We start from the raw sequence: 25,048 nt of genomic DNA on the forward strand, positions 1-25,048 counted from the left end.
CCCAGCTGCTTTTGTCAGATTCGGGAATGGGAGCACGGAGATGAGTCTCCTTGGGCTTGCACTATGGCTTTCGCTCGTCTCCTCAGTGAGCCCTGGATTCGAAGCCTTGGGCATCGCATCACTTCCTGCTTGAGACCAAGTAGCTTCATTGATCCATGGGCAGTGATGCAAGCCGGGAAGTAGTCTGGGCAGTTTTCCAGGGATCCCAGAGAGCGAGCCAGGCCAAGATCAGTTCCTCCTGCCATGCCAGGCCTGGACGGGCTGGGTCCCCAGAGGCACCTACGGCAGCCCCCTCTTTGGAAAAGGCCACAATCAACTGCGAGGGTGCAGGTAAATCAGAAGGCTGGTTCTGAGCCCTCATTGTCATTTCCTGGCAATAATAAATTGCCCACAGTCTTGTCAACCCTCTCTCTTCTTCTGTCTGCATAGAATTTTTCACTTCTCGTAGGTTGGTATTAGCTAGTGTAGGCTCACGACATTAGCAGAAACTTAAGACGCTGTCCCGAGAATGTCTATTGCGGCCCAGTGAGGCCAGGCACCTGCAGTGGTCACCATCCTCTTGATCCAAATCCCTCAGCTTCTGGGCGCTCACTCCCCGCCCCCACCTCTGTCCATGTGTTCACAACACAAGTGGACTGATTAGAGACCATAGCCCTGGGTAACTTCCGTGGATCTAGAGTGGCATCTTCCAAAACCCATTCCATGGGATATTAGCGTGTGTTGTGTGTCTCCACCATAAAACTGGATTGGGGACCCTGAGCCAAACTGGGTTTCTTTATTACAAGCCTCTTGAGGATCTTTCTGTGGTTATAGGAAAGATTAACCTCTTGCACACCATTACCGAATTTATTGGATAACAGAACTTCTCGACACTGTTACTGTTGGGTTGTTACGGGTGTTTCTCTGTGATGTACAGGATAGGATATATCACACAGTAGTCAGCAGACCCAGCAAGGGGCAAAAGACGTGGATTCTGGCTCTGCGTCTGCCAGGTATGTGGCCTGGGAAAGTCGCCTTGCCCTGACAACACTCAGGCAGATAGGCAAGTGCGTTTGAGAAATTCCCTGGAAGTAGAAGGCGAGAGGAAAAGACTAAGGGATGCCTGCCCCTGGTGTTAATTGCCTCTCTCACGCTGTCTCCGATGCTTCGGCCCCAGGGGACCAACCAGGCTGCGGAGTTCATGAGACCTTTAACTCTGGCCTCGCTGAGGGATCCGAAAGCATGAGAGGTCTTGGATGCGATAGAGCAAGAAATCACGTGGATCGTGGCGCAAAGTGTTAGGCGATGTGCACAGTTGGCCACCGAAGGGACACTGAATCCATCTCCTATTTATTTATTTATTTATTTGACAGGTAGAGTTAGTGAGAGAGAGAGACAGAAAGAAAGGTCTTCCTTCCGTTGGTTCACCCCCCAAATGGCTGCTACAGCCAGAGCTATGCCGATCTGAAGCCAGGAACCAGGTGCTTCCTCCTGGTCTCCTATGCGGGTGTAGGGCCCAAGCACTTGGGCCATCCTCCATTGCCCTCCTGGGCCACAGCAGAGAGCTGGAGTGGAAGAGGAACAACCGGGACTAGAACCTAGCTCCCATATGGGATGTTGGTGCCGCAGGCAGAGGATTAACCAAATGAGCCATGACGCCAGCCCTCCATCTCCTTTTTTAAAAAAAGATTTATTTATTTGCAAGGGAGCACGTGAGAGAGCGTGAGAGCACGCAACCATGGAGTATACCTGAGGCAGCAGTGAGGTCCCCAGCCCCAGCCCCAGCCACCATGGGCTCATCATCCTATAATTAACGAGTCCTGATGAGTCTCCAGGCAACAGCTCCCATCCCCAGCAACCAGGGGTCCCCGAGCAGCACTAATCCCATTGCTAGGTTTTGTTTGGTGTGAGAATGGCCTGAGGCGGCTCAGTCAGTTCCCTGTGGCTGCTCTAACAGATGACCACAGTGTGACTCAGAGCAACACAGTTTTATTATCCTGTAGTCTGGAGATCAAGAGTCCTAAAAATCAAGGTATTGGCAGGGCTGTCTTCCTTCTGGAAATTCCAGAGGAAAAGATCAGTTTCTGTGCCTTTTTCAGTTTCTAGAACCTACTTGCATCTCTGTGCATCCTCTTAGATCCCACAGTCCTGTTTTTATCAGAGAGAGAACAGCTGGTGACCCCAGACCCTGCCTCTTGCCCCACATGCCCTTGGAGGAATTGTCACATTGCTGTCTTTCAGTGCTCTTTTAAAAAATCACAAAATGTCAAAGACATTTTGGGGCCAGCGCTGTGGTGTAGTGGGTAAAGCTGCTGCCTGCAGTGGTGGCATCCCATAGGGGCGCTGGTTCGAGTCCCAGCTGCTCCACTTCTGATCCAGCTCTCTGTTATGGCCTGGGATACCAGTAGAAGATGGCCTAAGTCCGTGGGCCCCTGCACCCATGTGGGAAACCTGGAGGAAGCTCCTGGCTCCTGGCTTCGTATGGGCACAGCTCCAGCTGTTGCAGCCAACTGGGGAATGGACCAGCAGATAGAGGACCCTACCCCCTCTCTCTGCCTCTCCTTTTCTCTCTGTGTAACTCTGACTTTCAAATAAATAAATAAATCTTAAAAAAAATGTCAAAGCCATTTCAAAGTGGAGGTCATAACCTAGGGCAAAGGGAATTTGACTCAAGGCAGAGGTGTGCTTGGATACTGCTAGACACTTGTCTCTGTAGCACTGTAGCAAAGAAAAATTCTTTGCTGTCACAAATTCTACCGCGATCTTGTTGGGCTGTGGTGCTGGAGCTATTTGAAAGCATGTATGAAAGCGAAAGAGGTGAAATTTAAGAAATCCTTAGGATTTCGCCGGGGCCAGACTGTCTTTGTTTTGTTTATTGGGTTTTTGGAAATTCAAGTCTTAGGCTCCTTGTTTTTCCAGCCACAGCGGAGGGCAAAAGCCCTGGGATTTCCCTAATTGGCTGCTGACCGCAGTTGGGGATCCCGTGTGTATCCCGCATGCACCCGGAGCTCGTGCTGAACACGGTGTCCACAGGCAAGGGAAAGGAAAGAGCAGGCAGCGGAAGAAGGGTTTGCAACAACGCAGAGAGCAGCTCCCACCCTGGAAGGAGGCGGGGCTGCCTGGTTCTGCAGGGGGAGATCTGTGAATGAGGAAGCAGGCAGACTTTGGCCTCAACGCTGGACGGGAACAGGAGGCAGTGATGCACAGGCTTGGGGGAGGCCTGGGAAGAGCAGAGGTCCAGACCCACGAGTGTGTGGGATTCACCCTTGGTTGGTTGGGGTGGGGGCGGGGCATCGCTTCAGCCCTCTGGGGCTTCCAGAAAGAAGCTTAATTCATCTGTATTTCCTGTGGCTGTCCCAGGGACATGTGGGGAGGCAGGAAAGCGCTCAATCCCTTACCCCACCCACCGCCTCCCGGGAGATGTGCCTCTTCCTCAAATGATGCGTTCCCAGGCCTACGCTTCCTATGTGTGGTTTTTAAAATTTATTTATTTATTTTACATCTGCTATATGTTGGCCACTGATTTCATGAGTGTCGCGATTTGTGGGAAAGAGAGATCCCGGAGTCTTTCTAGTTCATTCCTTCGGGCTGTATATTGCAGGGGAAACAGAGGGCCTGGCGCGTGTAGGTCCCTGACCACCCCTGTCTTATCCGAGAACAGGTTAATTCAGTTCTTGATTCGGCTTAGGGCGGAAGTGCCCGTGGAGACTGTTCAGTAAGCAGTTCAGTTCCTAGATGCCGACTGTACTTATTGGAAAAACTTTATCTCTCTGTTTGCAGATGGATGAGTTTTATGGCATAAAAGCTCCTGGGAACATCATCTAATTGGAACAGCGGGGATTTTATTGAGTGCAGTCAAACTCATAATCACACATACACCAGAACATGGTTCCCCCCCCCCCCCCCCCCCGCCCCAGCATCTGCAGCTCCATCCCAACAGCCTGTGTGCATCCCAGGCAAGGCGCTGAGATGCAGTGAAATGCAAAGGACCGCAGCCAGGCGGGCGCTGGGTGTTTGTGGCTGGACGTTCCGTGGACTCCAGCTCCATGGAGTAATTTTCCACTTGTGCTGTAGGTAGAGCAGGTGAACCAGCTGGCTGTGTTTGTGGAGGCGGCACTGGACTACCACAGACAGTCCACGGAGATCCTGCAGGAGCTGCACAACAAGCTACAGATCCGGTGAGGCCCCCGCGTCGCCTGCCTCCCCTCCCCCTCCTTCTCCTTGACCCACTCTGTCTTGGCTTTTGCGCTGGGTGTGGGATGGGCAGGAGAGAGTGAATGCCCGGCTTTGGCCAGCGGGACAGACCTGGGAAGAGGGACTTAGCAGCCTGCCTCTGTTGTCTTGTCACTGAAGTCCCCTTTGTGCACCCTGTGTTTAGTGCAACAGAGCAGAGGTGGGGATCGCCCCCAGCCTGGGTCCCCATTCACAGCTGTGGGTGGCCATGATGTATCTGTTGGGGGGGGGTGGAGAAGAGTGAGATGATATTCAGAAAATGTGTAAATATCTGTTAACAAAAAAAAAAAAAAAGAGAGAGAGATCTTTACGTCACCAGGACAATTATCAGGCTGTTTTCATAAAACTGACTCTGAGAGGCATTGGAAGGTCAGATGATCCTGCAAATGATCCAAGAAAGGTTGCCGATTCCTGGTGGCTTTAATGAAGCTGTATCCTGTATTTTTCTGGAAATTAGTTACAGCACGTATAGTATGCATAGCAACCCCACTAATTAAAATCCTGGGCCCCCCCCCCCCAAAAAAAAGACCTGCTTTTTGGACCAGATTTGATCCTAGAAAAGTGCTTCCCTATACGGGGTTGTTTATGGTCATGAATACATACGGAGGGATTTGTACTGAAATCGAAGCCAGTGTGGTGGAGAGAAGACCAAAGGTGTGTGCAGCCGGGCAGCCTGGGTCTGCCCACAGGCAGCTGCTTGGTCTGGGGCTCACACGGTCCTGTCAGTGGTCCTGCCTGGGCAGGGGTGGGAAGCAGAGGGGTGAGGTGTTGGGTGCCACCGTGTCCTAGTCCTTGCGGCACATCTCAGAGCCTCACCCTGGGGACCAGCACCCAGCACCTGAGTGCAGACGCTCATGGGGGCAGCGTGGACGTGGGTTGCTCGACACGAGCTCGACTCAGCTTCCCCCTGTGTGTTACAGAATATCGGCTGCATCCAACATCCCCAGACGGGAGTACAGGCCGAGGCCCGTGAAAAGGAGCTCGAGTGAGCTCAATGGGGTTCCCACCTCGTCCACGGCAAAGACTTCCGGTGAGTTGACCCTCACAGGTGTGCACCTGCTTGGAAACCTGTGTTGGCCGCTTGCGCCTGGATCTTTCTGGGGGGGATATGCCCAGACCCAGAAATTCCTTATTTGGTTATTTGGTGAATCCCATTTGACCCCGAAAATGTCTCCTTCTTCCTGGTCTTACACACGCATGAGAGGTCTTCAAAAACATTCATGGAAAATGTGTATTATTTAAAAATGCACAGAATTTAATTTTTTCTGCCCAAATAAACTGACTTTTAAATTCTGTTTTCCACACTCTTTTTGAAGTTCCTGGGTGTATCCAGGTTTGAAAACCAGCATCGAGAAGAATTGCATCCTATTACTTAACGCCTCCTAATGGGGCACTTATGCCTTGGCCAAAATCATGATTGCCATACTACTTTTTATACATACATATTTTTAACCCTTTCAAATTGTCTTACCCTTTTTTTAACTTTGAATTAGCATTTATCGAGCACCTGCTGTGTAGTGGACACTATCTTAAATGCTGCATCATTGTGAATAGCAAAGGACACACAAAATATTCTTGCGTAAAATAAACTGAGAAAAAAAATCATTCTGTAGTCTCCTGAGGTCACCTGCTCCATCCGTGTCTGCTCCACTATTAACAATTTGGTATTAATATTGTCAGCTGTATTTACGTACACAGATGAGGGACCTTTAAAATGTTTATCATGAAACAACTTTGTGTGGATTTCAAAAATTTTTGCACCAAAATAAACCTGTCTTTTAATTCCATTTTTCATGAACTTTTGGAAGTACCCTCTTTTTTTTTCTTAAAGATTTATTTGTTTATTTGAAAGTCAGAGTTATACAGAGAAAGAAGGAGAGGCAGAAAGAGAGAGAGGTCTTCCATCCGCTGGTTCACTCCCCAGTTGGCCGCAATGACTGGAGTCGTGCAGATCCCAACGTAGGAGACAGGAGCTTCTTCTGGGTCTCCCACCTGGATGCAGGGGCCCACGGACTTGGGCCATCTTCCACTGCTTTCCTAGGTCATAGCAGAGAGCTGGATCAGAAGTGGAGGAGCCGGCTCTTGAACCGGTGCCCGTATAGGATGCCAGCGCTGGAGGCAGCGGCTTACCTGCTATGCCACAGTGCCGGCCCCTGGAAGTACCCTCTTGTAGACACACAGTTTTAGATGTTTGTTTTTCTGTTTTATTTTTAAATGCAAGATCACCCGAGGTGGATTGTTCCGCAGCTTCCTTTTTTGAATGCCGTACTATTTCTTACAGTTATTTCGGCGTCAAGCGTACCATGTTTGAACAGTTTCATAGTTTTCCATTCGTAGCTCCCGTTCCCCTGTGAGTGGACATGAAAAGTGCTCAGTTATTTGCACACTGACTTCCTTTACTCGCCCCGTAGGCTCATGAGCAATCTCTCTAGAAAATGATGCTGCGTATTAGAGTGACTGCACGTTTTAGATGGCAGTGGACATTGCCAAATCGCCCTCCAAGACGCCCCACTGCCAAGGCCGTTACCTTGTGAATACTTGTTCTCCCCACCCGTGTCGGTGGGCTGCAGTTTCTTCCAAGCACTCGTGGGTACAGAGCAATCCACTCTAATTTGCCTTCCCCAGTTCCTTGTCAGGTTAAGCAGTTTTCCCCCCTGTATTTTGAGTTGCTATTTGTGCTTCCTTATGTTTGTCTACATCATTTGTTTCTTTCCTTTGTCTTATTGTTTCATAGGGATTCTTTATATTTGAGGATATTAATAACTTTCCCACAGTTTCTCACTTTTCTTTGAGCTGCTAATGGAGTGTCTTGTTTGCTTTCCATTTTTGTTATTGTTATTTGGTTTGTTTAATTTTTAGTATTTAACAGCTTTTATTTTGATGGAATCAAATTTTTCAATCTTTTTATTTTGTGCCCTGTTGAGAAAAGTTACTGTAGTTTTTGCGATAGTTTTAGAGTTTTTGTTAAGGGTTTTCTTTATTTTTAAAAGATTTATTTATTTAATTGAAAGTCAAAGTTACAGAGACAAAGAGTGAAATCTTCCACCTGCTGGTTCCCTCCCCAGTGACCGCATGGCCAGGGCTGACCCAGACTGAAGCCAGGACCCAGAAGCTTCCTCTGGGTCTCCCATGTGGGTGCAGGGACCTGTGTACCTGAGCTATCTTCCCAGCTGCTTTTCCCAGGCCCTTAGCAGAGAGCTGGATCGGAAGTGGAGCAGCCAGGACTTGAACCGGTGTCCCTATGGGCTGGCACTGCAGGTGGTGACTTTTCCACGCCACACCACAGCCCTGGCCCCTAAAATATTTTCTTAATACTTGGATCTTTATCATATGGACTTTATTTTTATAAATTAGACTTCCACATTTTCAGAGCAGTTGTACCGTTTTACAGTGTGTGAGTGAGCCAGTTCTCCGTGTTCCTGCTGCCATTTGGTCTTGTCTCTATGTTTTATTTTAGACATTCTGATGGATGTGCAGTGATATCTCAATTGTGGTTTTATTTTTTAAAAATATTTATTTATTTGAAAGGAAGAATTAACAGAGAGAGAGAGAGAGAAAGAGAATCTTCTATCTACTAGCTCACTCCCAAAATGTCCTCAAAGGCCTGGACTGAGCCAGGAAGAAGCCAAGGGCCCAGAACTCCATCCAAGTCTCCCAAGCACTCAGACTACCTTCTGATGCCTCCCGGGTGCAGTAGGAGGGAGCTGGATCAGAAGTGGGATGTGAGTGTTGCAGGTGGTGGCTTAATGCACTGTGCCACAATGCCGGCCTCCCAACTGTGGCTTTAATTTGCATTTACTTAGTGACTGATGATGTTGAACATCGTTTCTTGTACTTGCCTGCATCTGATTATCCTCTTTGGTGAAATGTCTCTATGTCTTTTTCCCATTTTCTAATTGGGTTGTATTTTTGCTGGCAATGGCTAGGGCTAGGCCAGGCCCAAGCCAGGAGCTAGGAGCTTTATTTGGGGCTTGCACGTGGGTGCAGGGGCCCAAGTACTTGGGTCATCCTCTGCTGCCTTCCCAGGTGCATTAGCAGGCATCTGGAATGGAAGTGGAGCAGCTGGGACTTGAACCAGTGCCCATATGGGATGCCGGCACTGCAGGCGGCGGCTCAACTCACTATGCCACAACACCAGCCCAGGCCCATATATTCCAAATATATGTCTTTTTTTTTTATCTGTGTGGTTCGCAAAATATATCCTGTCGCGCAGTAGCTGATCTGTTTGTTCTTTAAACAGGGTCTTAAAGATCAGAAGAGTACAATTTTGATAAACTGAAGCACCGTGTATCGGCTTGTCCTGTTACAGACTGTGCGTTTGGTATGGACCCTAAACGCATTCCTTGCCTGACCTGGGTGCAGGACTTTCTCCTGTGTTATCTCTGAAGCCCGTGGTCCCTGTTGAGTTCCCTTGGGAGAAGAATGAGACGGAGATTGAGGGCCACTTACCCTGCCCGTGGCTGTCCAGTTGTCCTCCAACACACACACACACTGCTCACAAGCTGCATTCCCCAGCTTCCTTCCAAGCCGATATCCATCCTTGAAGGTGTTTCTCAACTCAAAATGAAAACTGTCAGGGTAACACGTGCATACAGCTTGCAAAAGCTGCTGCCACAGGGTCAGAATGTGTGAAACACTGAGGTCTCCCAAGGCGCCCTCAGGGGACACCCTTTCACCTCTCTGAACCCATTTCATGCCATACTTAATGCTAGTATTTTACATCAGCTGCTTATGTTGCTATTCCTTGGTTTTTCCAGTTTGGGGTCACATCTCTGGTTTCCTGACATGGAAGATGAGGATTTAGATGTTGGTCTTCGGTGTGTTGTACTGCTGTCTCCCCCCATCACTCCAGCTCACTTAGAATCACTTTTTTTTTTTTTTTAATAAATGACTATTTATTATCTGAAAGATAGAGTTACAGAGAGGAGAGGCAGAGAGAGCTCTTCCATCTGCTGGTTCACTCCCCAAATGGCTGCAACAGCCAGGGCTGAGCCAGGCCAAAGCCAGGAGCCAGGAGTTTCATCTGGGTCTTCCACGTAGGTGCAGGGGCCCAAGCACTTAGGCCAAACTCTGCTGCTTTCCCAGACATGTTAGCAAGGAGCTTAATTGGAAGTGGAGCAGCTGAGACTCAAAGCCGAACCCAGACAGGATGCTTGTGCTGCAGGCCCGGTCTTTAGCCCACTCGGCCACGGCCATAGCACTGGCCCCCATACAGTCACTCTTTTGGTTAAATATTCATTGCCTAACCGTCAACCCATCCTCTTGATTTTTTTTTTTTTTTTTGGACAGGCAGAGTGGACAGTGAGAGAGAGAGAGAAAGGTCTTCCTTTTTCCGTTGGTTCACCCCCCAATGGCTGCTGCAGCCGGCGCGCTGTGGCTGGTGCACTGCGCTGATCCGAAGCTGGGAGCCAGGTGCTTCTCCTGCTCTCCCATGGGGTGCAGGGCCCAAGCACTTGGGCCATCCTCCACTGCCTTCCCGGGCCATAGCAGAGAGCTGGCCTGGAAGAGGAGCAACCGGGACAGAATACAGCGCCCTGACCGGGACTAGAACCTGGGGTGCCAGCTCCGCAGGCGGAGAATTAGCCTATTGAGCTGCGGCGCCGGTCCTCTTAATGTTTTACACACAGTTGCCTCTGCCTCTGAATGATACCAGGGGCAGATTCACGACTTTTCTGGTAGCATCCAGAGAACAGGAGTTCTGCAGGCACTCGACGACATTAAGTGCAGGCTCATGCAGCCTCAGGATGCTGAGACCCAGGCCACAGCCAGAGCCTCCCTCATGCTTTAAAGCTGGGTTTCCCCTGCTCCCCAGCCCTGGCCTGAGTGAACGGTGAAGCTCAGGGCCGGGGAAAGGTTGCCTGTGGCTGCTTCTCTCCGTCTCCATCGAAAATGAGAATAACACATCCCACCCCTCCACACTCGGCCTCAAAAATTCCTCTAAATATTCTTTCCCCCATTCTTCTTCTGAGCTATTTATACCATAGATGTGGGTTGGCATTGAAACTCCTCAGCCCATCTTCCCTCAGTATTTCTCTTTTTCCTTTGTTTGCACGTTCTGCGTGGTGGTGGTTTGTATCTCATTTTAAAATCAAATGGTTGTGGGGTCTCTTCTGAAACTTCCTGTTTTTTTTTTTCTTTTGGACAGGCAGAGTTAGACAGTGAGAGAGAGAGAGAGACAGAGAGAAAGGTCTTCCTTCCGTTGGTTCAACCCCAAATGGCTGGTACGGTCGCATGCTGTGCCGATCCGAAGCCAGGAGCCAGGTGCTTCTTCCTGGTCTCCCATGTGGGTACAGGGCCCAAGCACTCGGGCCATCCTCCACTGCACTCCCTGGCCACAGCAGAGAGCTGGCCTGGAAGAGGGGCAACCGGGACAGAATCCGGCACCCCAAATGGGTCTAGAACTCGGGGTGCCGGCGCCGCAGGCGGAGGATTAGCCTAGTGAGCCATGGCACCAGCTCCTTTCTTTTCTATCCTCTGACAGTTCTGGATTGCAAGTTCACGTCCACAGAGGGATTGCATCCTGTACTCCTGTTTCGTTTCCACTCCTGTACAGCTGTCATCTTGATCACTGTAGCGGTTAGGCCCTGATGTCAGAGGAGGGTAGATCCTCTAACTGCGGTTTTCTTTCTTAACATTGTCTTGACCATTCTTGTTTCTTTGCAGTTCCATGTGATTTGTAGGATCAGCTTGTCAATTGGTACAAAAATGAACAGGCTCAGAGTTTAACTTGGATTCAGTTGAATCTGTAGACAAATTTAGGGGGCATTGAAGCCTTAACAGTATTGAGTGCTCCAACCTTGAACCCGATCCAGTTTATTTTCCATTTATTCAGGTCTCCTTTAATTTCTCTCAGCATTGTCTTGCTCTTTTCAGAAGATAGGTCTTTCACATTTTTCATCTGTCTGTAAGCATTTCACATTTTTATATTATTGTAAATGCATTTTCATAAAATTTCTATTTTGCACTGTTTTCATTGTTAGTTTGCATTTTTGTTTTCATAGTTAAAAGTGCACTTGATTTTTGTGTATTGATCTTGTATCTAGCCATATTGCTTAATTTGCTTAGTTTTAGTGGCTGTTTAAAAGATTTCTGGAGTTTTTGTTTATAGATGATCTTGTCATCTGCAAATAATGGCATTTTTACTGCATGTCTGGATGATTCTTACTTGTTTTTCTTGCCTGTTACACGTGCTAGAGCCTCCAGAATAATATTGAATAGAAATGGTTGGGGGCAATGGACTCGCCTCGTCCCTGACCTAATGAGAGGAGCCTTTGGAGGTTCACAATTAGGATGGTAGCTGTGGGCTTTTCACCTTTGTCTTAGACTGAACGAATGCCCTCCCAGTTTTCTGAGTTTTCATCAGGAACAGGGTTTTTTTTTTTATTTTTTTTTTTGCATTTTTTTTGTCAAATTTTTTTTTTGGCATCTGTTGAGTTGATCATTTCTTTCTTTTTTTTTTTTTTTTTAAATGTCTAGGTTAGTGAACATGATGAATTGCATTAAATTAATGATACCAGCATTGCATTCCTGGAATAAGCCTTCTGCAGGAAGGCTTTTTAAAAATAAACATTTTAAAATAGTTTCAGACTTACAGGAAAAACACAAAGTGTTCCAAATGCTATCCCTTCCCCTATGATTATTAACAACGTATTCACATGGTGTGTTTGTTAGAATCCATGGGCCCAGTTGGTATGTTCCTATTACCGGAAGTCTGTGCTTTCCTTAGATTTCCTTAGGCTTTGGATGGCGTCCTTTTTCTGCTCCAGGGTCCCAGCCAGGGCGCCTGGTCTTCACTCCCCAGGTCTGCTTAGGCTCCTCTCGGCTGGGGCCGTTTCTAAGACTTGCCTGTTTTTAAGGAGCTCGGCAGCTCTGGAGAGTCCTGTTCAGATATTTTGTAGCACGTCTCCAACTTGGGATCTAGCCAGGGTTTTGTCTTGATGAGTCTGGGGCATTGTGTCCATGGAAGACCTTGGACATAAAGTGCCATTCTCATTACAGCATAATCAAGTACATCTTGTCGATGTGAGCAACAACTGTCATTGTGAGTGACCAGTGTCGGTGCTGATCTTGGTCAGCCTAGGGGTGTTTGTCAGAGTTCTCTTCATTAAGGTTTCACCTTTCTTTTTTGTGTGAAGGTTTTAGCAACAAATCAATTCTCTCTCTCTCTCTCTCTCTCTCTCTCTCTCTCATTCTCTCTCTCTCTCTGCCCCCCTCTCTCTTTTTCTCTGCCTCTCTCTCTCTCTAGCATATTGAGGCTTTCTATTTCTTCCTGAGTGAGCTTTGGAACTTTGTGTCTTTCCAAGCACTTGTGCATTTCATCTGTGTTGTCAGATCTGCTGGCCTCCCGTTGTTGACAATGTTCCCTGATGACCCTGTTAAGATGCATAGAATTTGTCCTCATACCACCTCCCTCATTCATTTCTGAAATTTGTACATTGTGCCTTCCCTCTTTTCTTGATCATGTTATCATTTGTGCTGAACTTCTCAAAGAACCGGTTTTGTGTTTCATTGATCCTTCTCTGTTGCTTACCATTGACTGCTGCGTTGACACCTGCTTTGATTTTCTGATTGCTTTGGATGCCGTTTGCTCTTCCTCTGGTTTCTGGTGGTAGCTCTGAGCTCACTGAGTGCCTTCTTCTTTCCTGGTGTTGTAAATGTGTTCAGTGTGCCCGGTTTCCCCTGTAAGTTCTACATCAGCTGCATCTCTCGGGTTTCGATGTTGTGCTTTCATTTCCTCCCTTGATTCAAAAGACTTTCTTGGGGCCAGCTCTGTGGCTAAGCCCCCACCCGTGGTGCCGGCATCCCATCCCATATGGGTGCTGATTCAGGTCCCAGCTGCTCCTCTTCTGATCCAGCTCTCTGCTATGGCCTGGGAAAGCAGTAGAAGATGGTCCAAGTGCTCGGGCCCCTGCACCCATGTGAGAGACCTGGAAGAAGCTCCTGGCTCCTGGCTTCAGATTGGCTCAGCTCTGGCTGTTGCAGCCATCAGGGGAGTGAACTAGTGAATGGAAGACCTCCCCCCCCCCCCCCCCCGTTTGTAACTCTCTCTCTCTCAAATAAATAAATGAAATCTTAACAAAAAAAAGAGAGAGAGAGACTTTCTAATTTCACTTTGATATTTTCCCTAACTCCTGGTTTCTTTTGACAGGTGTTATTTTGTTGCCACATATGTGGGTATTTTCCAGATATCTCTCTTAGATTTCTAGTTAATTCCATTTTTGGTCAGATAACAGTTCTCTCAGACTTTTTGAAACTTGCTTTATGGCTCAGACTGTGATCCATCTTGGTAAAAGTTCTCTGTGCACTTGAAAAAGAAGTGTGTTCTCTTCTTGTTGAGTGGAGCATTCTATACATGTCAATTAGGAAAAAAAGTCAATTATGTCAAGTTGTATGATCTTGTTCAAGCCTTACATATCCTTACCGGCTTTCTTGCGTTTCTTTTCTATTAATGTTAGGGTAAGAAATATTGAAATCTCTGGTGGTAACTGTGTATTATCCTGTTTTTCCTAGAAGGTGTGTCAGGAGTGTGGCGAGACTGGTGGCATTCCCTCCCTTCCTGCAGGCTCCTCGACCCTTGTAGTTTAATTGCCCATATTGTTTTAAATACGGGGCTTATTCTTCACTTCCATAAATACTTTCTTCTCTGTTCTCTTGATTCGCCCTCCTTTGAACTCCAGTTAGAAGCTGAAGCTTCTGGCTTCCTCCCTGGGTCTCGCCCTCTCCTGCTTTTCCATCTGGGTCCTCTGAGCAAGTGTCGCCTTTGCTTTTCATTTAGGCCGCACCATTCATTTATTTAGCCCATCTGCCGAATTTCTTGGTCTGGTTGTATTAGTTTCGCATGGAAACCAATGTGGCTGAAGATAACAAGTGTATGCTCGGTTTTACACTTCCGGGGGTGGGGGTCACATCTCCCTGCCTCCCTCTGACTCCTGCATCCTCTTGTGATTGCATCAGGTCCTCACACGTGATTCTCTGATTACTCTGGGCCAGGCTCCACACTCGGGTGGAACCTCCCCATCTCAAAGTCTGTCCTGTAATCCTATCTACACATTCTGCTTTTGCAATGTAAGGCAACATGGTCACCAATTCTGGAGATTAGGAAGTGGATGTTTTGGGAAGGCCTACCACCCCAGTGTTCACATTTCTAAGATTTTTATTTTTATTTTATGAGTAACTACATTACACTTTTTTTTTTTTTTTTGACAGGCAGAGTGGATAGTGAGAGAGAGAGACAGAGAGAAAGGTCTTCCTTTTTGCTGTTGGTTCACCCTCCAATGGCCGCTGCGGCCGGCACATCGTGCTGATCCAAAGGCAGGAGCCAGGTGCTTCTCCTGGTCTCTCACGTGGGTACAGGGCCCAAGGACTTGGGCCATCCTCCACTGCCTTCCCGGGCCATAGCAGAGAGCTGGCCTGGAAGAGGGGCAACCGGGATAGAATCCGGCACCCCGACCGGGACTAGAACCCGCAAGGCGGAGGATTAGCCTGTTAAGCCACGGCACTGGCCCACATTACACTTCTAAGAAGTCTCCAGTTGGTGCCTGCATTGCTTCTTATCCCCTTGAACAGTTGTTTAGATCTGGTAGCTACCTGTGAACATTGGTTTTTTGTTTTATTTGAAAGACAGAGAGACAGGGGAGGGGGCTCAGGGAGGGAGATCTTTGATCTACTGGTTCACTCTTCAATGCCTGTGATGGCAAGGATTGAGCCAGGCAGAAACCGGGAGCCTGGAACTCAGGCTGGGTCTCCCACGTGAATGACAAGGACCCGAGCACTGGAGCCCTCACCTGCTGCCTCCAAGGTGCACGTTAGCAGGAAGCTGGATTGGAAGCAGAGTAGCAGGGCTCAACCCAGGCACTTGGATGTAAGATGTAGGTATCCAAGCAGTGATTTATCTGGTGCACCAAAGCCCGCCCCTCTGACATCTACTTTAGAAGGTTTTGTTCATAGTACACATTTTTCAGAACTTTTTGAAGACCTGTTGCATGCATGGGTTTCAGAATTTTTTTGCACCAGAATAAACTAATCTTTTACTTCCATATTCCATGGACTTTTTAAAAAAGATTTCAAAATGTATTTGAAAGGCAAAATTACAGAGACAAAGATAGATGGATAGAGATAGAGATAAAGATATATGTATAAGATATATAGATATATATATATGATATATATATATATATATATAGAGAGAGAGAGAGAGAGAGAGAATCTTCCCTTGCTGGTTCACTCCCCAAATGACTGCATGGCTATTGTTGAACCAGGCTGAAGCCAGGATCCTGGAACACCATCCGGATCTCCCACATGGGTGCAGGGGCCCAAACACTTGGGCCATCTTTTGCTGCTTTCCCAGGCCATAGCAGAGAGCTGGATCGGAAGTGGAGCCGCCAGGACTCAAACCGGCACCAATACGGGATGCTGGCAATGCAGGTGGTGGCTTAATCCACTGAGCCACAATGCCAGCCCCTCCATGTACTTTTTAAAGTACTCTCAGATTCATCATCATTTCTGGTTTACCAATATTACTCATTTTTATTTCCCAATATTATCTGGTACCTTTAAAAATTTTGTATTTTGTAACTGGTAGGGAATTAGTTTATGAAAGGCAGGCTGCAGTCTGGTACTCAGTATGTTCTATGATTGTCAACTGCTCTTAAGTTATTCAATGCTGGCCGGCGCCGCGGCTCACTTGGCTAATCCTCCACTTGTGGCGCCAGCACCCTGGGTTCTAGTTCCAGTCGGGGCGCTGAATTCTGTCCCAGTTGCCCCTCTTCCAGGCCAGCTCTCTGCTGTGGCCCGGGAGTGCAGTGGAGGATGGCCCAAGTGCTTGGGCCCTGCTCCCACATGGGAGACCAGGAGAAGCACCTGGCTCCTGGCTTCGGATCAGCGCAGCACACCAGCCTTAGCGGCCACTTGGGGAAGGTGAACCAATGGAAAAGGAAGACCGTTCTCTCTGTCTCTCTCTCTCACACTGCCTAATTCTGCCTGTCAAAATAATAATAAATAAATAGATAGATAGATAGATAAATAAATAAATAAAAAGTTACTCGATGCCGCGTGTCCCCCCAGGTGCACCTCTCTGCTGCTGATCAAGATGACTTAGGTGTAAGTAGATAGGAGACCTAAATAGCCTTGACTCACATCATAAGAAAATATTCTTTTTAAAAAAGATTTATTTACTTATTTTGAAAAGAGTTACAGAGAGAGAGAGGGAGAGAGACAGAGACACACTCAGAGATCTTCCATCTGCTGGTTCACTCACCAGATGGACACAACAGCCAGGGCTGTGCCAGGCTGAAGCCAGAAACCAGGAGCCTCTTCTTGGCTTCCCACGTGGGTGCAGGGGCTCAAGGACTTGGGCCATCTTCCACTGCTTTCCCAGGCCATTAACAGGGACCTGGATTGGAAGTGGAGCAGCTGGGACTCGAGTCAGTGCCCATATGGGACGCCAGCGCTGCAGGCAGAAGCTTTACTTGCTACGACACATGCAGGACCCCCAAATATTTTTTCAATGCTCTTTTAGTCATTCTGCTTTCAAATATACAGAGACACAATTATTTTGTAAAGATTGATTTATTTATTTACCTGAGAGGTAGAGTCAGAGAGAGAGAGAGAGAGGAGAGAGAGGAGAGAGAGACAGAGAGACAGAGAGAGAGGTCTTCCATCTGCTGGTCCACTCCCCAATTGGCTGCAATGGCCAGGGCTGGGCTGATCTAAAGCCAGGAGCCAGGAGCTTCATCTGGGTCTCCCACATAAGTTCAGGGGCCCAAGCACTTGGGCCATCTTCCATTGTATTCTCAGGCCATTAGCAGAGAGCTGGATCAGAAGAGGAGCAGCCGGGACTTGAACCAGTGCACATATGGGATATTGGTGCTGCAGGCAGAGGCTTAGCCTACCACACCACAGTGCTGGCCCCTAGAGCCACAATTTTGACCTGGAATGTTTTTAATGTCCAATTCTAGCAGAGAATATAGGCCTCAGGTTTAAAGCCTTTTTCAGGCAAAAGTATCTAAGTCAACTTTAATAAAACTGCGTATTTGCCATCATCATCGTTGTCACAGTCACAGTCTCTTTAAAACACATGGTACTAGTTTTCACTTTACATTTTTTGATACATGTTTCATTTAAAGTGATTTGAGTAAAATCTATTTCATTATCAAGAAGAGACATTCTCTGAGGAATTTTTTTTTGTTAGGGTAACACTAGTTCCTGTTAAAATAAATCACTTATTTATTTGAACTGCAGAATTAAAGAGAGAGGGAGACAGAGAAAGAGACAGAGAGAAACATCCTCCATCTATTCGCTTCCCAAAAGGCCACAATTGCCAGGGCTAGGCCAGGCCAAATCCAGGAGCCAGGAACTGCATGTGGGTCCCCCACATGGGTTGTAGGGAATAAAAACCTTTGAGTTATCTTCCACTGTTCCCCCGATGCATTAGCAGGGAGCTGGATCGGAAGCTGAGCAGCCGGGACTCGAACCTGCGTTCATTTAGCATTCCAGTGTCACGGGCAAGACTTGATCTACTGCACCACAACACTTTGAAAAATAAAATAAAATTTTAAAAACCCAAGTGTGACTGGGAACAAAATACGATTTCCTCACTCATGCAACAATGCAGGCAGAGAATTGCAAAAGGCTGGCTCGGGCAGCTCTGCCATCCTCATCACCTGGCTCCCAAGTTGTTACCCAAATTGTTGCTGCTCCAGTCGGCAGGAAGGGGAAAAAGAAAAACAGAACTGTCTTTATTAGAAACTTCCCCTTAAGCCAGCAAAGTGAAAATGATGCGCTTAGCTCCCAGGGGCAGGAGCTCGATGGAGCAGCTACACATGGTGGCTATGAAAGCTGAAAAATACAGTTCTGGCTGGGCAGCCACTGCCCAGTGACCATGGTGTCTTAGTCCAGGGAAGCTGCTGTAACAAGATACCTTAGACCAAACAGCACAGGTGGCAGAGGTGCATTATTGCCCTTAGAAATGAGGCTGGGAAGCCCATGGTTAGAATGCCGACAGATCGAGTGTATGGGGAGGGCCCCTTCCTTCAACGTGGCACTTGCTAGCTGTCTGTCTGTGGCAGGAGAAAATGAGCTCTCTTGGGCCTCTTTCTTTTTTTTTTAATTTTTGACAGGCAGAGTGGACAGTGAGAGAGAGACAGAGAGAAAGGTCTTCTTTTGCCGTTGGTTTACCCTCCAATGGCCGCCACGGCCGGCATGCTGCGGCTGGCGTACCGCGCTGATCCGAAGGCAGGAGCCAGGTGCTTCTCCTGGTCTCCCATGGGGTGCAGGGCCCAAGCACTTGGGCCATCCTCCACTGCCTTCCTGGGCCATAGCAGAGAGCTGGCCTGGAAGAGGGGCAACCGGGACAGAATCCGGCGCCCCAACCGGGACTAGAACACGGTGTGCCGGCGCCGCAAGGCGGAGGATTAGCCTGTTGAGCCGCGGCGCCGGCTGGGCCTCTTTCTTAAAAGCAGGGATACCATTCTTCTGCCCTTATTTCTTTTTTTTTAATTTGAGATAGAGAGACAGTGAGAGAGAGAGAGACAGAGAGAAAGGTCTTCCTTCCGTTGGTTCACCCCCGCAAATGGCCGCTACGACTGGCGCGCTGCGCCGATCTGAAGCCAGGAGCCAGGTGCTTCCTCCTGGTCTCCCATGCAAATGTAGGGGCCCAAGCACCTGGGCCATCCTCTGCTGCCTTCCTGGGCTACAGCAGAGAGCTGGACTGGAAGAGGAGCGACCGGGACTAGAACCCGGCATCCATACGGGATGTCGGCACCGCAGGCAGAGGATTAACCAAGTGAGCCACGGCACCGGCCCCATCTGCCTTTATGACTTAATCACATCTCTTAGTATGGTCGCAATGGGGAATAGTTTTTAACATAGGGACTGGGGGGTGCGGGCCCAGGCATTTAGACCGTAGCAGATGGAGATACACTTCAGGCACCAGTGCGTAACCCCTCCCTCACAGTGAAGGAACATCCTTGACTTAGACCCTGGTCAGCTTTCCAGGTGAGCTGGTTCTCTTGTCCTTACTTGCCTCCCGGGGATCTTGCCCATCTTCCAAGGCCATATCTGACGTGGGCTGTGGAAGCCTGCCCTCTCCGGGGTGTGTGCTCACTGCTGCCGTGGGCCTGGAGGGCTCCCTAAGATTTGGGAGATACAGATGTTTTCAGGATGGGTTTGTGCTTCGTCACAAACCTTCAGAGAGGCAGTGAGCTTCTGATGTGTCCCAGGTCTGTTGACCCTGTGCCCGTAATCACAATCAAGGCTGTTTCTTTTTTCAAAATTTATTTGACAGAGTTATAGACAATGAGAGACAGAGAGAAAGGTCTTCCTTCCGTTGGTTCACCCCCCCAAATGGCCGCTACGGCTGGCGCGCTGTGCCGATCAGAAGCAGGGAGCCAGGCGCTTCCTCCTGGTCTCCCATGCGGGTGCAGGGCCCAAGCACTTGGGCCATCCTCCACTGCCTTCCCGGGCCACAGCAGAGAGCTGGACTGGAAGAGGAGCAACCAGGACTAGAACCCGGTGCCCATATGGGATGCTGGCACCGCAGGCAGAGGATTAACCAAGTGAGCCATGGTGCCTGCCCAGTTTCTTAACTGTAGCTCTTATGACCGCTCCATGTCTCTCCTTGCTTGTCTAACTCATGTGCACCTCTCGTTTGGAGGCTACTTGGAGGTCACTGAGACAACATAGTTGAATGGGAAGGCAATGGCTTTAACCTTTGCCACTCAACTGGCTTCCTATGTTCTTTTTTTTTTTTTTTAATTTTTGACAGGCAGAGTGGACAGTGAGAGAGAGAGACAGAGAGAAAGGTCTTCCTTTTGCCATTGGTTCACCCTCCAATGGCCGCCACGGTGGGCGCGCTGCGGCCGGCGCACCGCGCTGATCCGATGGCGGGAGCCAGGTGCTTCTCCTGGTCTCCCATGGGGTGCAGGGCCCAAGTGCTTGGGCCATCCTCCACTGCACTCCCTGGCCACAGCAGAGAGCTGGCCTGGAAGAGGGGCAACTGGGACAGGATTGGTGCCCCTACTGGGACTAGAACCCGGTGTGCCAGCGCCACAAGGCGGAGGATTAGCCTATTGAGCCACGGCGCCGGCCCTATGTTCTTTTTTCAAAGGTTTATTTATTTATTTGAAATGCAGAGAAGAGAGAGAGAGAGGAGAGAGGAGAGACAGAGAGAGAGGAGCTCTTTCATCTGCTGATTCACTCCCCAAATGATTGCAATGGCTAGGGCAGGGCCAGGTGGAAGCCAGCAGCCAGGAACTCCATCCAGGTCTCCCACGTGGGTGGCAGGGGCCCACGTTCTTGAGCCCTCATTGCTGCTTTCCCAGACGTGTTAGCTGAAAGCCGGATCAGAAGCAGAGCAGCCAGGAAGCCAGGACACGAACAGGTGCACCCATATGGGAGGCTGGCATTGCAAGTAGTAGCTTAACCCGCTGTGCCGCAGTGCCTGCCCTGGGCTTCCTTTGTTCTATGGAGGACTCTTAGAACAACTTGGGACAGCAACCCGTGCATCTTCTATTCTTTGGGGACAGAAGCAGTGAGCCTTGCTGATGTGCCAGGACCTGCCCTCTGATCGTCCCTTCTCTTTATCTTCACTTACAAACTGAGCCGTGCCTGTGTTCCCTGCAATAAGCTGCTGGGCACATCAACGAGGAGCTCATACTCACCAACGTTCTGGCTTTATCTGACTTCTGTCTTTAGAGCGCTTGGTAGGTGGTCCGCTTTCAAAGTCCCCGTAAGCAAAAGTTTTAGCAAATGTGTGGCCGTACCCCAAGAGGGGTCACCGGCTTGCAGGCCTTTCACGTGTTTCCTCTTCACCACTGCCTGCCCACTGGGTCACAGCCTCTAGGTTTAGATCATATGTTGGCAACACCCCACTTCTGGACTTGTTTCTGTAATACTTTGGGGTGGTGGTAGCTACTGTAGAGACTGGAGAAAGCAAAGGTTCAAACAAGATAGGGATTAAGTGTGGCAGCTCAAGACCAGAAATTTATTCTTTTTAAAATGATTTTTATGTATTAATTTATTTGGGAGGTGGAGAGAGAGTGAGTGGACCAAGAGCAAGCTTTCACCCATGGTTCTCTCCCCAAACGCTCTCAACAGGGCCTGGACTGAGGCTGAAGCTGGGACCCTAGAACTCAGTCCCAGTCTGCTCTGGGGATAACAGGGACCCAACTACTTGAGGCATCACGCCCTGCCTCCCAAGGTCTGAATTAGAAGAAAGCTGGAGCGAGGAGCTGGAACTGGAAGGTGAACCCAGGTAGTCAGAGGTGGGACACTGGTGTCTCAAGCACTAGGCCAAATGCCCAGCCCAGAGATTTGCTCTTTAAAAATATATACATATGTATTTATAAATATATATAAATATATAAATTTATATATATATATATTTTAAAGATTTATTTATTTGAAAGTCATAGTTACACACAGAGAGAAGGAGAGGGAGAGAGGGGGAGGGAAAGAGAGAGAGAGGTTGAGAGAGAGAGAGGTCTTCTATCCACTGGTTCACTCTCCAGTTGGCTGCACTGGCCGGAGTTGCACCGATCCGAAGCCAGGAGCCAGGAGCTTCTTCCAGGTCTCCCACGCAGGTGCAGGGACCCAAGGACTTGGGCCATCTTCCACTGCTTTCCCAGGACATAGCAGAGAGCTGGATCAGAAGTGGAGTAGCGGGGACTTGAACCTGTGCCCATATGGGATGCCGGCGCTTCAGGCAGCAGCTTTACCTGCTATGCCACAGCACTGGCCCCCAGAGATTTATTCTTAGAGAAATGAGTCTGATGTGGCTTGCCCCACTCCACTCCCATCCCACAGGCAAGGACTCAGCCATGTGACACACCTGGCTGCAAAGGCTGGGGGGAGGTGAGCTGGTCATTCCACCTCCTGTCCATGATCGCAGCGCTGTAGGAGAAAGGAGAAGGCGTGGGTGGCCAGCTGGCTCTCTGTAGTAGAGACATTTACTCCAGACTTATCGTGCAAGAAAATGCCTGTCTGTCACTCACTGCCCTCCCCGTAGGGTTCCGAATAATTCGTTTCTGTTAGAATGTGGTACCAGGTGCATTCCCAAAAGTGATGTTCGGATGTATATTAGGATAGCTTTCTAGGTACAGGATCCCAGAGTGAACATTTTAGGATTCATGGTCCTCTGTTTTTGTTTTTTTTTTTAAGCTTTATTTTATTTATTTGAAAGACAGAGTTACAGAGAGAGGAAGAGACAGAGAGAGAGGTCCTCCATCTACTGGTTCACTCCCCAGATGGCCGCAACAGCTGGAGCTTGGCCGATCTGAAGCCAGGAGCCAGGAGCTTCTTCTGGGTTTCCCACATGTGTGCAGGGGCCCAAGGACTTGGGCCATCTTCCACTGCTTTCCCAGGCCACAGCAGAGAGCTGGATCAGAAGAGGAGCAGCCAGGACTAGAACGGGCACCCATATGGGATGCCGGCACTGCAGGCCAGGGCTTTAACCCGCTACGCCACAGCATTGGCCCCTTCATGGTCCTTCTGAGCAATACCGTCGCTGTTACAACTCAACTCTGTTGGCATAATGCATAAGCATCCACAGACAATATATAAATGAACGGACGTGACTGTGTTGCATTAAAATATTATCTAGGGGCAGGCATTAGCCGGCAGTTAAGACACCGCTTGGGACATGTGCATCCCACACTGCAGTGCCATGGTTCCAAGCCTGCCTCCTGCTCTGGAAGATACCTTCCTGCTGAGGCAGACCCTGGGCAGCACAGTGCTGACCCCAGTGACCGGGCCCTGCCACCCACCTGGGAGACCTAGAGGAATCCCTGGCTCCCGGCTTAGGCTGAAGCCAGAGGCTGCTGTAAGCATTTGGAGAATGAACCAGTGAAAAGGAGTGTGCCCTCACTCTCGGTTTCTCAAATAAATAAAATTGTAAAAAGAGTTAGAGGGGCCGGGGCTGTGGCGCAGCGGGTGAAGCTGCTGCCTGCAGTGCCAGCTTCCCATATGGGCGCCGGTTCGAGTCCCGGTTGCTCCACTTCCGATCCAGCTCTCTGCTGTGGCCTGGGAAGGCAGTGGAGGGTGGCCCGGGTGCTTGGGCCCTTGTACCCACGTGGGGGACCAGGAGGAATCTCCTGGCTCCTGGCTTTGGATCAGCTCAGCTCCAACCATTGTGGCCAACTGGGGAGTGAACCAGTGGATGGAAGACCTCTCTCTCTCTCTCTCTCTCTCTCTCTCTCTCTCTCTCTGCCTCTCTTTCTCTCTTTCAAATAAATAAATAAATCTTAAAAAGAAAAAAAGCATTAGAAACCATTAGTTGAGCACAATTTGCTAACCCTCGACATGTGTCATTACAACACCTGTCAAATGCTTATGCATCTTTAATAGTTTCATTCCTGGAAATGTGTCCTAAAGGTATATTTAAACAAAGTGTATACTTATATATTTGTTACAGCACTATCTAGAGGACTAAGGTGATAAAAATGGGAACAACCTAACAACAACTCTTATTTAGATATACTTACCAATGGTAGGCTAATAGGCCAGCAGATTATGTATATCACATGGGATATTGTGCCCCTATTCAAATGTGTTAACATGGGGATTATATTGAAACACCAACATATCAATGGTATAGCAGATGGAAAAGAAAGACACAAAATTATAAGAGTACCATGATGACAACTTTGCAAAGCTCTGTCTACATACAGACCAGGCTAAATGGTAGGACTGTGGGCAACATTTTTCTTTTATCAGGCTAATCCTTAAGTTGTATTTCAATAAGAATATTTGAACAAACAAAATAGTATTTAACAGTGGAGACAATTGATGCCTCTTGAATCATAAGTGCTCTTCCTTTAAAGACATGATGGACCCCATTTTAGTCTCCATCGGCCTTGGCTACGGGGAAGCTCAATGTCAAGTGTAAGGGGCCGGCCCAGCACCGTCTGAGCGATGGCTGTTAGTGCCTCTGCTTCCCCTGCCCCTCTGATCAGGGCAACCGTGCACTCTACTTGGCTTGGGACAGTCCCAGTGTCTGTGGCTCCACTGTCATTCTTTAATAACGTCCCCTTTTCATCTCAGAGTTTTGTAATTGTTTCTTTATTTTTTGTGGCTTTTCCTTTGTATGTATTGTCTGAAAACCTTATTTTGAGTATGGATATTGTTGCAATCACATCCAAAATTTCTGTTTAGAAAGTAGTTGGATATAAAGACGTTAACTAAGAACCTTGCGTGTGAGTCCACCTCCAGCCTCCTCCATCCCCAATGGATTGGAGTGAGGCTGAACCCAGGACCCCAGAGCCCAGTCCACGCCCGGCTGTCTCCACCCCCTCCCAGGCAGGGGCGGCTTCTTAGAGGCAGGACCTGGAGCCAGGCTCCCCTGACACCACGCTCTCCTTTGCCACAGAAGGGAGTGCAGCTTTCCTGTGATTTTACCTCTCATCCTGATGGCGTGGAGAGTGCTGAGCCCTAAATTAGAAGAATTTTGATTTCAAGCGTCACTTATGGGCATGGGGAGCTGGCATATGAGAGTGCAACAAGCCAGCTCTTATTTTTCTGATGTTTTATTTAGGAAGGGAGCTCATGGAAAAAGTTCATGGAAAAAAAATGAAATAAAAAAGTACATTTATTTGGATGCAAAAAAAATTTGAAATCTATGCATAAACAAGGAATCCTCAAAAAGTTCATGGTGAATATGTGTCATGAAAAATATGCATGGATTTTAAATTCTTTTGCAAACAGAAAAACTTACCTTTTAACTTTATTTCTCCATGAAGTTTTTGAGGTATCCTTGTCCACAACTTATTTCATCTTCATAACCAGCCTACAAAGAAGTGATAATAAAAATGAAACAGTAAAAAATAATAATATAATGATAATT

The 25,048-nt window shown here is 48.4% G+C and overlaps 1 protein-coding gene across 3 annotated transcripts in view; it reads left to right on the forward strand.

The window, feature by feature from the left end:
• The window catches only part of SH3GL3 (SH3 domain containing GRB2 like 3, endophilin A3), a 148,487-nt gene that overhangs the window by 108,229 nt on the left and 15,210 nt on the right, over positions 1-25,048 (forward strand). For all 3 annotated transcript variants that reach the window (XM_062204841.1, XM_062204842.1, XM_062204843.1), the window contains 2 exons: positions 4,054-4,157; positions 5,133-5,242. In XM_062204841.1, the coding sequence (XP_062060825.1) occupies positions 4,054-4,157; positions 5,133-5,242 (214 nt within the window). The remainder of the gene's footprint in view (positions 1-4,053; positions 4,158-5,132; positions 5,243-25,048) is intronic.

Source organism: Lepus europaeus, chromosome 11 (assembly GCF_033115175.1).
Source record: "Lepus europaeus isolate LE1 chromosome 11, mLepTim1.pri, whole genome shotgun sequence".
Lineage (NCBI taxonomy): Eukaryota > Metazoa > Chordata > Mammalia > Lagomorpha > Leporidae > Lepus > Lepus europaeus.